Source organism: Chlorella variabilis (genome assembly GCF_000147415.1).
Source record: "Chlorella variabilis unplaced genomic scaffold CHLNCscaffold_17, whole genome shotgun sequence".
Classification (NCBI taxonomy): Eukaryota; Viridiplantae; Chlorophyta; class Trebouxiophyceae; order Chlorellales; family Chlorellaceae; genus Chlorella; species Chlorella variabilis.
This window is the reverse complement of record NW_005435071.1, coordinates 654241-667596: the sequence shown is the minus strand read 5'-3', so window position 1 is coordinate 667596 and position 13356 is coordinate 654241. Positions and strand designations below refer to the sequence as shown.

Genomic DNA, 13356 nt, shown 5'->3' with positions numbered 1-13356 from the left:
CCGCCCTGTGAGGTTAGGACCTCAAAGCCTCTGGTTTAGCTTGTGGGATGCCCCGCAAACCCAAGAAGCACTGGCGAGCGATCGAGTAGCCGCTGACAGAAGGGCGGTCACCATCTCTGTACGCTTGCTTGCCGGGCAATGCCTACCAATTACGGGTCCAAAACCACCCTGCGCTGATGCTAATACCACAGCAGACAAGATGCTATCAGCAAGCAGAGGCGCTGCCTTGAACCCGCATCACAGAGCAAACCCACTTTCCCGCCAGCGCAGGCCTTGCTGGCCCCGCACGCCGCCTCTTGCCCCCTTCCTCCCCACCAGGCCGCCAGAGTAGTCTGTAGCAGGGTTACAGGCCCGATGCCGCGCCACCCTGACCGGGCCAGGTTTCTGCAACGCTCGCCCCTGTGGCCACGCCACATGAGCGCTGCCGCAGCGGCGGGAGCGCCCAGAGCTACCAGGCTCCCGCAGCGTTTGCAGCCGGGTTCTCAAACAGCTTGTACTTCCAGTCGGTCTCCAGCGCAAACGGCTCTGCAGGGAAACGGACAGCCAGGGTGGCAGCACAGCAGTCAGTGTGGCTGTGGGCTCGTGCAAAGCCGCCGGTCACAACGACGCAGGCGCCAAGCCCCAACTGCTGCGCAGCAGCTCTCCTAGCAAACCGTGCACCCACCCACCCCCAGCCACCACCAAACATGGCATCGGCAGGCTCGCACGGCTAGCCAACCCCCGCGCGTCAGGTGCGTTTGGTCTGGGCTACCCAAGCCAGCCCCTTGCCCCTCACCGCTGATGGTCACCCCCTCTGCCGACACCTTGGCCATCTGGAACTTGTTGATGGAGTTCTTGTCGCGGTAGTAGCAGACCTGCACGTGCACAGAAAAAGACGCACGCACGCGCGCGCGAGGATGAGAAACAGCAGCGGCGGCGCAGTTTGGTGCCGGGCGAGCCCGAGGCGGCAGCGGGTTCAAGCCAGGAGCAGGCCACGCAGCAGGTGCAGGTGCAGGACCGTCGGGAGGCCCTGCGCCGGGGCAGCGGGCTGCGGCCCGCCTCGTGCAGCGCAGCCGTCGCCGCTGCAGCAGGTGCAGCAGCGGCTGCAGCGGCAGCAGCGACAGCGGCAGTGGCGCGGCAGCAGCCGCACCTTGAGGCACTCCCGCATCAGCTCCGTCGCCTCCTCCTCGCTCATGTCTGGCCGGTGCTTCTCCCGCATCAGCGGGCGCGCCAGGTGGTTGCCAAAGCCTGCCGCGGGCGGGGGGGCGGGCAGGGAGGAGGGATCAGGGGGCCGGCATGGCAGGATGGGAGCGGGAGGCGGCGCAGAGGAGCCAGGCAAGTGAGGCGCACTCGACACGTCCACCCGGCAGGGCCCGCCTGCGCCCCTGTGCCCCACCAGCCTCCGCCCCTGCCCTCTCCTCCAGGCAGGCAGGCAGGCGCCCGGCCCAGCTGACTGGCCCCACAGCCGGGCCCTTTGATCGCTAGTATTGCCATCGCCAGCCCCACCGACCGACGCCCCACGCCAGGCGGCCCCAGCCCACCTGTGGCCAGGTGGACGTCTGTATAGTTGGTGCCAATCATGCCCACGGTGCCCAGGAAGGGCTGGCCCGCGTAGAAGCCGCCCACCACCAGGCTGTTCCACAGCGGGTCAAACCTGCGGCACGGGGCCGCCGTGCACGCGCGGGCAGCGTGTGACAGGAGCAGCGTGTGGCTGGCAGCCCGCAGCACGACACGCAGGAGCTGCCACCACGCATGGGCTGCCCCCAGGCCCGGGCATCCGCTGGCAGCAGCGCCCCGCCGCAGCTCCAGCGAGGCAACCACCCCTCCCGCTGGAGACCCTCCCACCCTGCTTTGACTCCGCCAGCGCGCGGGCTCACTTGTTGCGGCGGTTGTACAGCACGCGGCAGAGGTACGAGTGTACCTCTGCGGGCTTCAGGTGGTGGCCATCGTCCATGCAGAAGTCGTCGTCAGACAGCTCCTCCAGCAGCCTGCGGTACGGTGCGGTACATGCGGCACAGCGGTACGGTCTGGGACCGGCGGCGGAGCACGCGGGGTGGCCGAACAGCAGTGGAGGACACGAGCTCGTCGCAGCCTCCAGCTAGCCCAGCCAGGGCAGAGCCGTGCCGAGAGTGCGCAGCAGTGGAGGGCCGCCGCGCGCCTTTTCCGTGCCCGCGTGCTGCGCCCATCACCGCAGTGCCCTGCAATGTACCGCTGCCCACCTCATGATGTACTGGAAGTCCGACAGCTCGCCGCTGGCGCCCAGCACGCACACGTCGTTGACCTTGCGGATGCGCTCAAACGACTTGTACCGCTTGGTGGAGCCGTAGGCACCTGCAGTACGGGTGGGACGGCGGCCAACGCGGGCTCTGGCGCGGGGGCGTGCGTGGCTGGGAAAGAGAGGAGGGCGCTGCACAGGCCACGGCAGGCAGGTGCGGCGTGGGCGTGGAGCGGGCCAGAGCATAGCGTGGAAGCAGCGGCGTGGCGAGCTGCCGCACCGAGCGTGTCGGATGCCAGCAACACGCCGTCCTTGTATGTGATGCCCAGCATGGAGGTGCCAGTGACGTAGGGGTACCTGCATGGCATGGCATGGACGCAGCATTGACCGGCCAGTCGTGGCGAGGCGAGAGTGATCGCCGCCGCCCCGCCTCCTGCCACTCACGTCGTGTGCTTGCGGGGCTGGCCGCTGGCCAGCGCCGCGGGATCCACGGCAAACGCCTCTGCGCCGCAGCTGGGCGCCTGGGCCGCGTGCCGGGTGTGCTGCTGCTCGAAGGCCAGGGGAGTGGGGTTGGCCAGGCTGGGCCCGGCGCAGCCCGGGCCCAGGGCTGACGAGTGTGATTGCGGTCTGGGCAACATCTAGCTAGCCCAGCCGTGTGGAGGGCGTTCTGCTCTGCAATCAGCTGGCAGCTCGATCAGCCCGCAATCAGCCCGTCCCTGTTGCGCACGGCGATGTGCAGCTATCGTCAAAGTGAACTGGATGCGTCTCAGCAGCAGGAGGGGGCCTTCGTGGCCTCCTGCGCAGCACGTAGCATGGCCAGACAGGTTTGGCGCCAAACCTAATCGACAACTAGGCAATTGACGCCGGGGCAAAGCAACACGCTCGCAGCCGACGGCCGAACAGGGCAGTGCCACTCTCAGTCCTCGAGGGCTTCTACCGAGCCGGGCAGGCGCCCCAGAGCAAGCAGAAAGCGTCGGATGGGCAGGAGCAACAGGGGAGGCGGGGGAGCGGGCAGGGGCGGGCGTGGCGGAGCACGACGAGGCGGCCCGGCCGGCGGCGGCGGCGGGCGGCACCAGGGCCGCCCTGGCCAGCCCGCACCGGCGGCCCCCATGGGAGAGGCGCTGCTGGTGGAGCTGAGGGCGACCCCGGGGTTTTATAAAGCGCTCAAGGGGCGAGGTGCGCTGCTGCTAGGGGATGCCACAACACAGCCGCACGCCTTGCGGGCAGCCCGTTTGCCACAGTGCTGACGCCATGCCGCTACACACTGGATGTGGGTGCTTCATGATGTGCAGAGTGCCCTGCACGGAGCCATGAGGGCGCCAGCGGCGCCACACCCCTGGGCACCAGCCAGCTAGAGATGGTGAGTCGCGATGGGTTCGGCGTGTGGCCTGCAGTTTGGGTGCATCATGCCTGCATCTTGGGGGCCCTCGCAGCCTGCGCGTGCAGCTTCATGCGCCTGCTCACCTCCTCCGTCGCCGCGCCTGCTGCGCTGCAGGGGGACTGGAAGGATCTGGGGGCGCTCCTCGGCTGGTTCAGGTATGGAGGCGGCTCTTGAGATCCTGCCCGAGGGTCCCCGTGGGCGTGCCGCGCTCTCCCTCTCTCCCTGCCTGCTGCTGCCGACAGCCGCTGTGCTCCTCTTCTCCTGCCACCTCCCAGGGACGGCGTGGCCGCCGACCCAGAGGCTGAGCTGGCCTTCTCCCCCAAGCTCACCAAGGCGCTCCGAGCCAGCGTGCACGGGTGAGTGTATGTGTGCAGGTGGCTCCGTGGCCTCTGCCTGCCCTGCAACATGCTGCATGTGTCCTTCGACTTGGCCAGGGATGCTAGCGTGGCGCCTGTGGCCGTGCGATCCCTGCTCCCTGGTTGGAGGGAGCTGGTGCTGTCGCCGGAGGCTCAGTCCGGGCCTGGCACCCTTGCGCCCTGCTGCCGCAGCACGGCCACAGCAGTGGGCCTTGGCGGGCTGGGCACCTCCAGCCGTGGGCTGGGCGAGGAGCGGCGGGTGGTGGTGATGGCCAAGACGCGGGCGGACCGCGCGCTGGTGAGCCCAGCTGGCGCCCAGCTGGCGCTGAGTTGGCGCCAAGTCGGCCGCATGCTAGCCGATGGGGCTGCTTTGGTGCACCGCGGGTGGAGCCGCAGCCTCAGCTGCCTCTGCCCTCCTGCGTTGGGTTCCAGCCTCGCTTGCTCCTGCCCCCCACCCTGCGCCCCCCGTCCGTGCCGCCCCCTGCAGCCCGTACTGGATGAGAAGCAGGACCACCAGGCCTTTTGGACCTACAGATGGGCGCAGCAGGCGGGCCTGCAGGCAAGCAGGGCGCGGCGGCGTGGCCGGGAAGCGGCCTGGGGCTTGCTGCCGGCCACCGGGGTGGTCCAGCTCTGGCCTGCCGCTACTGCTGCGCAGGGATAGCCTGCGTGTGCTGCCCGCGGTGTGCTCGCGTGCCCCCTGCCCTGCCACACCACACGGCCAGGCAGACGCACACGGACATGTTAACATATGTTCCACCGCCGTACCACTTTCTACCTCCCTCCTCTCCCTGTGCAGGTCAGCCGGGATGAGGTGACGGAGATGGTAGTGAAGGGAGCCCTCACCCCGCAGCTGCAGGCCATCTGGGACACGCAGGCGGCGCGGCAGAAGGCGGTGCAGCAGCTGTGCACGGCGGTGGCGGCGGGAGACCTCGCCGCGGCAGAGGTGCGCTGTGTGGAGCGGAGGTTGGTGGGCGGGTGGTGGGCGGTGGGGCCGCGACCTTGTTGTGTTTGCATCTGCCCAGCAGGCCGCTTTGTTGCCAATCGCACAGCCCTGGCAGCCGGGCGCAGCAGGCGGCCGTACCGTGAGCTGCCCCTCCCTTGAGCCCCGCCGCTGCCTTCCGCTGCGCTGCGTCCGGCGCAGGCGGCGCTGACGGCGCAGCCCGGCTTGCTAGCCGACAAGATGTTTGATGTGGAGTCAGGTGGGCTGGGCTGTGTGGGGGGTTGCTCTGCTGGGTGAACGCTGCAGGGCAGCACAGCTCTCCAGCACAGCAAGGCACACGGTCGCCCCACCACCACAACCACTTGCACCGCTCGCACACAGCTCCGCTGCCACCCACCACGCCCATCCCCTCTTGGCTGCGCCCCGCAGGCGTGGCGCCGCTGCACGTGGCTGCGCGGGAGGGGCAGGTGGCCGCCCTGGAGCTGCTGCTCAGCAGGGGAGCTGACATTGAGATGCTGGACGGGCACGGGTGGACAGCGCTGCAGGTGGCTGGCTGGCTGGCGGGCAGGCTGGCGGGCGGGTTTGATGGCGGGCCCTTGTTCAGTGCGCGGCTGGCGCGGCTGCTCAGGGGTTGACCCTCCAGTCATCGATCATCGCCCTTCTTCCTGGGATGCGCTTCTGCCTGCCCGCCTGAGTGCCTGCCTGGCCCCGCTGCCCCCGCAGGTGTCCCGCAAGTTTGAGCAGAGCGATGCCGAGGGCGCACTGCTGCGGGCGGGGGCCCACGACCCTGGTGCGCCGCCGCAGCCGCCGGCGCCGCTGCCACCGCCTGGCGCGCCGCCTGCTGGCCGCCTGCTGGCCTCTGCTTCTGCTGCCACTGGTTCCGCTGCCGGGCCGCTTGTTCCAGCCAGCCCCTAGCCAAGAGTTGCCCCACTCCTGACCTGCCACGGTGGCGGCGTGAACTGGTGTGCAGACAAGGGCAAGTCGATTCTGGACAGGCCAGCTGCGCAGAGGGCCACCAAGCCCACGGCGGCCCCTGCCCCGGCTCCCGCGGCGCAAAACGGCACCGCTCCGGTAGCCAAGCCCGCCTCCGCATCGCCCGCGGCGCCACCCAGCGAGGGAGCACTGGATGGGGACTCTAACGTTTCAGGCGTGTGCCTGCGCCGCTGCCCAGCGCCCGCCCAGCCGCCGTTCTCCTCATGCCTGCCGCCCAGCCGCGGGCCGAGTGCCACCCTGGCACGCCCTACTTCTGAGCCCCTGCATGTTCCGACTGCCGACTCGCCTTCCCCTCACCCATGCGGCTCCCTGCCCCTCCCCCATCCGCCCCTCTGCTGCAGTGTGCGGTACGGAGCGGGACAACGCCGCCGCCGACGTGAGCAGCAACGCAGACGACTATGTGGACCTGCAGTACCAAGCGGGCGGTACAGGTGCGGTCCCGCAGCGGCACCGCCACGCAGCCACCCCAGCAGGGGGCTGGCAAGCACAGGGCGCTGTGTGGGGAGAGCTGCCGGGCGCCACCTCTCCTCTACCCCACTCTCCTCACGTGCAGCCTCCTTCCTGCCCCAGCCGACTCTCTCTCTCTCTCTCTCTCTGCCACACACACATGCCCTGCGTCCCGGTTCCCGGTGCAGTGTTTGAGGCGGTGGCGGAGGAGGAGGCGGGCGACGGCGAGGGGGCCGCCGCTGCCAGCGACTCCGCCCGCGCCCAGGCCGAAGCCGTGGCGCTGGCCGCACAGGCGGCCGCCGAGGCCGAGGCGGCCGCGGCAGAGGCGGCGGAGGAGGAGGCGGCAGAGGCGGCTGCGGCCGAGGCGGCTGCCGAGGTGGCCGCTGAGGTGGCCATCAACGCCTTCAACGTCGCGCTTGCGGCGGCCGAGGCGGCCGAGGCGGCGGCCGAGGAGGCCGAGGGCCTGGGCGGCAGCGAGGCCGCCGAGCGCGCCGCCGCCTTCCGCCACGAGTGCGACGCGGCGGTGGCGGCGGTGGCGGCGGCCGCGGTGGCGGCGGGCGAGTCGCAGTACATTGACGATGTACTGACGCCCGCGGGCAGCCGCGGCGCCATCGAGCTGACCTCCTCCCCACCGGGTGAGATGGCAGGGCGCCCGCCGGTGGCGCCTGCTGCTTGTCGTTTTGGGCGGGCCCTTTGTGTATGTGTTGGTTGTCGGTTTGGTGGGTCATGTTCATCCTGTTCATGCCAACCCAGCATGGACGGGGTGGTTCCAGGCGCCCCGCGCCTGCTGCTGCCCCCACAAGCGCGGTGGTGTCCCGCGGTCGTGCCATTTTGTGGCCGCTCCCCGCCCTACCCGCTTCCTCGGCCCCGCCCATGCTGCCCAGCTTCCCGCACCCTCCCCAGCTTCCCTCACCCTCCCCTGCCCGCTACCCTCCCCGCCACCCCGCCGCCATGCACCTGCAGTGGAGCTGGCCTCTGTAGCCTCTGTGTGCGGCAGCGACCTGGCGCAGCGCCACTCCCTGGATTCATCCGACCTTGGGGCCGCCGCCACCAGCCCGCTGTCCACCGGCGGCTCCGTCCCCAGCTTTGTGGCCTCCCTTCCCAGCGGCAGCGCGGCAGCGGCGGCGGCCGAGCAGGAGGAGCAGGCGGAGAAAGAGCAGGAGGAGGAGCAAAAGGAGGAGGAGGAGGAGGAGGATAAGCTGGCTGCAGCGGGCGCCCAAGCGGTGGGCGCCGCCGGCGAGGCGGTGGCGGCTTCCGGCTCCGCGGCGACCGCCACGGGGCAGCTGGCCGGCGCCGGCGCCGCAGGGGCGACCCCGCCCGAGGGGCAGCCTGCCAGCGAGGCGGTGGCGGCAGCGGTGGCTGATCTGCAAGCCAAGGCGGCTGTGGCGGCGGAGCAGGCGGTCACGGCCGCCAAGGGTGCCGCGGCAGGTGAGCATGGCCGGCAGGCTGCTGGGCAGGGAGCAGGCGGGGGAGCGGGCATTGTGCGAGCGCTGGCAGGGAGGGCGGGCAGGCAGGGAGGAGTGTGTGCTGCTGGCAGGCGCTGCCAAGCTGCCGGCAGGCGCGCCCCGATCGGCTGGCTGCCCTGCCGACGCACACACACACGCCCGTTGCCTGCAGCTGCGGGCAAGGCGGCCAGCGCCGCGCGTGCCGAGCTGGAGGCAAAGCTTCCCGAGTGGAGTGTGTGGGTGCAGGAGCACCCGGGCAGGTGGGGCGGGGCCCGCGGCAGCAGACTTATGACGCAGTGTCTATGCGTGCTGGCTGTGCTTGCTGGGGGGCGCTGCAGGCACCCCGCGTCTTGCCTTGCTGCAACAGACCCACCAGGTTGCCACGCCTCGTCCGCGCCTTGCAGCGTGATGGCGGGCGCCGGCGTGACGGCGGCGGCCATCGCCGCGCTGCTGCTGATGGGCAGGCGGCGGTGAGGGGAGGGCCCGGCCTGGACGAGCCGCCTGCCCGCAGTTTTCAAAGACCGCGGGCTGGCCAGAGGCGGCATGCTGGCGAGCCGCCGCTGCCATCCCGCCTCGCCAAACGCATGAGCCCGCAGATTGCCGGCGGGAACAGGCAGGTACCTTTTCTTTTACGGCGCCCTGAGCTTACGTTCCTGCCTTGCTTGCCACCTGCCTTGCTTGCCACCGCTGGCAGCCAGCCAGCGCTGCTAGCAGCTGGGGGCAGCTGCTGCACTGCGGGGCCACGGCGCCTGCGGCAGTGGGCAGCTTGGATGTGATTTGAGCAGCCCATCAACTGGGTTGCCCCTTTTCATCTTGTAACGAGCCTTGCTGGCGCGCAGCACCTGCCACAGTTGGTACTGCCTGAAATCGCAGCTGGCAGGTGCAGGCGGCCGGCCGCCAGCAATGCGCCCAGGGGGTCACTCGCCCGGCGCCCCTGGCTGGCTGCCCTCCTTGATGACGAGTATGGGGCAGCGCAGGTGCTGCACGCAGTAGTCGGACACAGAGCCCATGCCCAGGCTGCCCATGATTGACCTGCGGGGGCAGAGGCAGGAGCGCAGAGGCGTGTGGGGGCGGGCAGCAGCACAGGTGTGTGGTGTGTGTGTGGGGGGGGTGCTGCGTGAGGGGGGAGGGCGCTGGTGCTGCGTGGGCCCACGGTGCGCCGGCGTCGCTCGCCCCGCCGTGCACGGCGCCGCCTCTGCATCATCTGCATTTTGGCACCAGGCCTGGGGGTGCAGTGACACCGGGCCCCTCACCGCTTGATGGAGCCCATGCCTCTGCTGCCCAGCACCACCACGTCCACCTGCTCCCCCTCCACAAACCCCGCCAAGCTCTCGCCCACGCCCCGCGTCGCGCTGCCACCCGACGCCGTCAGCGTGCGCGGGTGCAGGCGGGCGGGCGCGATCTGCGGGGCGGGAGGGGAAAGTTTCCTGTAATGAAAGGCACACAGCAGCTCCGTCGGCCATCCGTTGAGCGCTCCGGGCCAGGCAGGGCCCATGGCCTGGCCAGGACGCGCCTCCCATGCCTCACGTCGCCCGCGGCGCCCGCCCAACCATCCACCTCACCCCTGCGTTGTGCGCAAAGTCGTAGCCCTCCTGCAGGATTCGCTCCGCATCGCCCTGGTAGTCCTGGTATGGAATGGCCTGCGGGGCAGCAGGGACGCGCAGCGAGGCGGGGCAGGGACCGGGACAAACACATGGTCGACCATTTGGGGATAGGGGTGCAGCGGCGAATGGCAGAGGCTCCAGGGCACTGCATGGGCGCTGGCGCCAGGGCGTGCATGCCAGCTGGCTGAACACGCAGCGACTGCTCGTGTGTCTTCTGCACGCGTGGCCGCCAGGCGACAACACCCCTCCGGCCAGGTGGCGCACCGTCAGCAGGTAGACCTCATCCTCTGGGTCCACCAGGTTGTCCACGGCCCAGCTCAGCGATGTGAAGGAGTTGAGGGAGCCGTCCAGCATGCATAGCACGTGCTTGCCACTGCCAGCGCCTGCCTCGGCCTGCGGCTGCTCCACGGCAGCCAGCTGCTCGCCCGCAGCGACGGCCGCCTCCGTGGCAAAGGTGCGCTGCAGCTGCTTGAGCACCTGCAGTGGGGATTGGGGGGTTTCCAGCCAACAAGTCAGGCTGGAGGCGAGCAGACGACCCTGCCGCCACAGCCGAGCGCCGGCGCCCGCTGCCGCACTCCGCAAGCCTGCCCTCCCGACACAGGGCGTCCGCCTCCAAGACCAACCTCGAGGCTCTGTGGAAAGTCTCGGGCGTCCCCCACGCCGCCAGCAAAGCTCCTTTGGAGTACGTTGAGCGCCTCCCGCAGGCTCGCCGCTGCGTGGGCGTCTGCGGTGTGGGGAGGAAGCGACATGATAATAATGCGAAGGTCAGGGGACTCTGGGCTTCGGTTTGGAGAGTAGCACAGCTCATTGCTACACGTGGCAGGCAGCAGGCGGAGCACACCTTTGTCTGGTCGTCGTTTGGGCCACTGTAGTCGCCAGTGATATCCTCAGACTCAATTGCCGGCATCGCCAGGCGAGCGCACTGAATGGCTGGCTGCACGGCCACCCCCACCGCCCGGCCGGCCGCTGCAGTGCTGCACCGGCCCAGCACACGCAGCCCTGGAATCTATGACCCGCACAATGTGCATCAGGTGGCGTTTGCACCATGCCGCAGCAGCCCCGCAGCCGCCGCCGCGCGGCAGCGGCGTGGCAGCGGCCGCCGGCCGGGCCCGCCTCCATCCATGGCAGCCAAGGTGCAAGGGGCCCCAGAGGATGCGCTGGGGTGGAGCGAGGGGATCGAGGAGCAGCTGGGTCCTGCTGCCCAGGCCACGCTGAGGATGCTGGACTGGGGCCGGCTGTGTGGGCAGGTGGGGCGGGGCTGGCGCAGCATGCCGCTCAGACTCCTCCCACGAGGCCCGTGCTCTGCAATGCTGCGCCTGCTCGCCCCACCTGTGGCAGTCCTGCTGGGCCAGCGCTCAGCAACGCCTGCCGCCGCCCGAGGGGGCAGGCATCGCCGCCTCCCACCCCTCACCACCCTCCCGCACCTCAGCCCTCTCCACCCTGCATGCCCCCGCCGGTGGTGCAGGTGGCCACCTTTGCGCAGACCACGCTGGGCCAGCGCGCGTGCGCCTCGATGCTGCCGCCGCCCACCGCGGCGGCCAGCGAGCGGGCGGTGCAGGAGACGAGGGCTGTGGATGCTCTGGAGGCGGAGTTTGCTGCAGACCCGGACTTTGGGGGCATACAGACGGCGCAGGTCGGTCAGGCACACAGAGCAGGGAGGTGTTGGGGGTTTGTGGGGAGAGGCATGCAGGCGGCGGAGGTGGGCGCGCAGGCCTGGGGGCAGGCATGCAGAGCAGGGAGGTGCTGGGGATTTGTGGGGAGAGGCATGCAGGCGGCGGAGGTGGGGTTCAGGGGAGGCATGCAGCAGGCCGCACGCCGCGGCGCCGGCACCGGCCAGCAGAGTGCAGGCAGAGAGCTGCTGATGGTGTGTGCACTGGCGCCTGCCCCCCAACACCCCCGCCCTGCCTCCACGCCCCGCCCCGCAGTGCGGCCAGGCGCTGGCGCGGGCCTCCCGCGGCGGCCTGCTCACCGGCCCGGCCCTGCAGGCCGTTGCCTCGTTGCTGCTGGGCGCCGCCAAGCTGCAGCGCGCGGTGCGGGCGGCGGCGCGGGAGGCCGAGGCCACGGGCTACGAGGGGCTGCAGCCGGTCACAGAGGCGTTCAGGGTGCGCTGCACGGGCCAGGCCCTGTGCGCCTGGCCGCCCTCCGGCCTTACGCTCCCCAATCCCAAACCCACACACCCTACCAGTCCCAATCTCAACCCGCACGCCCAACCCTCAGACCCACCACGCCCAACCTCAAACCCACACATCCCACCCACCCACACCACACCCCCACCCGGCCACCGCCTCCCCGCCGTCCCCACAGGACGTCGCCACCCTCCCCGAGCTGGCCGCCGCGGTCGGTTCGGCCATCGAGGAGAGCGGCGCGGTGCGGGAGTCGGCGAGCGAGGAGGTGCGGCGCGCGCGGGCGCGGGTGCGCACGATCGAGGGCCGCATCCGAGGAATCCTCAAGGTGCGCCGCGTGCAGCCGGGCCGCGGCCGCCATTCCTGTAGCGAATGCCCTCTCTTCTCTGGTTTATGTTTGGCCCCCCCCTTCTGCTCTCCCAGCGCCAGCCTCAGCGCCAGACTTCAGCCCCAGCCCACACTTGACAAGGAGCCTGCATCCCCAGTCTCAGTCGGCCTCACATGCTTGCCCTCCACACACCACACACACGCACCCACCCACTGCAGGGCTACCAAGGCGAGGTGACGGAGCAGGGGGCACGCATGTGTGTGGCGGTGCCCGCCTCCCCAGACGGCCCCCCCAAGGGCATCCTGCTGGGCAGCGGCCCTGGCGGCAGCACCTGGTGAGCAGCAGCCGGGTGGGGCTGCTGATGACGGTGCCCCTGCTGGCAGGCCCGGCTGGCGGGGCGGCTCCCGGCCGGGCGTGCCGGCAGCCCGGTGCAGCCGCCGCCAGCTGTAGCTCTGGCCGCACGCTTCGCCTGCAGTCCTGCCTTTCGTACCTTGTGCCAGGCCCTTTCAAAGCCAGCGGCATGGATGCTCACGGCGATGCTCCAGCTGCTGCCTGTACCTACGGTCACCTGTACTGTCACCTGTACTGCAGGTACATCGAGCCCCCGGCGGCGGTACCGCTGAACAACGACCTGGCGGCGGCGCGGGGGGAGCTGTATGGGGCCGAGGAGGCGATACTGTGGTCCCTGACGGGACGGGTGGGGGATGAGCGGTACGCGCTGCGGGACAGCTTGGATAAGGTAGGGCCCCAAGGGGGTGGCACTGCGGGGCTGTGGTCCTGCAGGGGCTGCTGCGGTGGCGGTGCCTGGCGTGGGTGGGGCGGGGTGGGCCGTGTGTGTGAAGAGGGATGCTGCATGGGGTCTACTAGTAGTTCAGTGGCTTTCCTAGCCTTGGCTTGCTGCCACGACCGCTGCTGGAAGCACCGCGGGCATTGCCGCCACTGCTGAGCTTGCTGCCACGACTGCTGCGGGCACCACCGGCAGTCCTTCTGAGAGACACAATGCATGCTGGCGACCGCCTGCCTGGGCCCGCATGCATGCAGGTGGTGTGGCTGGACGGCGTGGCGGCGCGGGCGCGGTACGGCCGCTGGATCGGCGGCGTACTGCCTGAGCTGGCGCCCTTCCCCAAGACCGGCAAGGCCCGCGGCGGCGGCGGCAGGGCCAGGCAGCAGGCTGCAGAGGAGGCTGTTGGGGATGGGCAGGGGGATGAGGGAGAAGGAGGGGAGCAGGAGGAGGCGGAGAGGCATTGGGTGTACCTGCGGCGCCTCAGGTGGGGGCAGCTGCAGGGCAGGCGCCACGCCGCGGGCAGCTGCGGCTGCGCGCCCCGCCCTGCCGCCCGCCTGCGCCGCCACTCGCGCCGCCACCCGCCTGCCCACCCGCCGCCCAGGCGCCTTCCAAGCAGCGCCGGCTGAGGCCGCCCGCAGCAGGCAGCACCTGGCTGCCGCTGGCCGCACCCTGAGTCCCCTGTCTGCCGCTGCTGCCGGGCCCCGGCCCTCCCGCTTGCGGCAGAGTGCTCACACTCGCCCCAGTCAAGTCAGACCTTTCCT

The 13356-nt window shown here is 70.5% G+C and overlaps 4 protein-coding genes across 4 annotated transcripts; 2 read left to right on the top strand and 2 right to left on the bottom strand.

The window, feature by feature from the left end:
• Nucleotides 1-448: 448 nt before the first annotated feature.
• CHLNCDRAFT_25653 (hypothetical protein) lies at nucleotides 449-2562 on the bottom strand (the record flags this gene model as incomplete). Its single annotated transcript, XM_005845521.1, has 7 exons — nucleotides 449-525; nucleotides 776-854; nucleotides 1130-1227; nucleotides 1521-1633; nucleotides 1857-1967; nucleotides 2199-2310; nucleotides 2475-2562. The coding sequence occupies 7 exons, from the start codon at nucleotides 2560-2562 to the stop codon at nucleotides 449-451; spliced, it is 678 nt and encodes a 225-aa protein (XP_005845583.1).
• A 741-nt stretch (nucleotides 2563-3303) lies between these two features.
• Nucleotides 3304-8230, top strand: CHLNCDRAFT_136765 (hypothetical protein; the record flags this gene model as incomplete). The annotated part of the gene is made up of 15 exons (XM_005845618.1): nucleotides 3304-3370; nucleotides 3487-3554; nucleotides 3690-3730; nucleotides 3851-3931; nucleotides 4124-4229; nucleotides 4419-4553; nucleotides 4728-4874; nucleotides 5073-5130; nucleotides 5301-5416; nucleotides 5595-5661; nucleotides 6206-6295; nucleotides 6500-6946; nucleotides 7275-7739; nucleotides 7929-8016; nucleotides 8161-8230. The coding sequence occupies 15 exons, from the start codon at nucleotides 3304-3306 to the stop codon at nucleotides 8228-8230; spliced, it is 2046 nt and encodes a 681-aa protein (XP_005845680.1).
• Nucleotides 8231-8673: 443 nt separating this feature from the next.
• CHLNCDRAFT_136764 (hypothetical protein) lies at nucleotides 8674-10267 on the bottom strand (the record flags this gene model as incomplete). Its single annotated transcript, XM_005845520.1, has 6 exons — nucleotides 8674-8788; nucleotides 9010-9158; nucleotides 9319-9396; nucleotides 9625-9837; nucleotides 9984-10084; nucleotides 10228-10267. 6 exons carry the CDS (start codon nucleotides 10265-10267, stop codon nucleotides 8674-8676), a joined length of 696 nt encoding a protein of 231 aa, XP_005845582.1.
• A 214-nt stretch (nucleotides 10268-10481) lies between these two features.
• On the top strand, nucleotides 10482-13221 carry CHLNCDRAFT_136763 (hypothetical protein; the record flags this gene model as incomplete). The annotated part of the gene is made up of 8 exons (XM_005845617.1): nucleotides 10482-10607; nucleotides 10826-10993; nucleotides 11286-11462; nucleotides 11665-11811; nucleotides 12030-12145; nucleotides 12403-12550; nucleotides 12853-13079; nucleotides 13197-13221. 8 exons carry the CDS (start codon nucleotides 10482-10484, stop codon nucleotides 13219-13221), a joined length of 1134 nt encoding a protein of 377 aa, XP_005845679.1.
• Nucleotides 13222-13356: the final 135 nt, after the last annotated feature.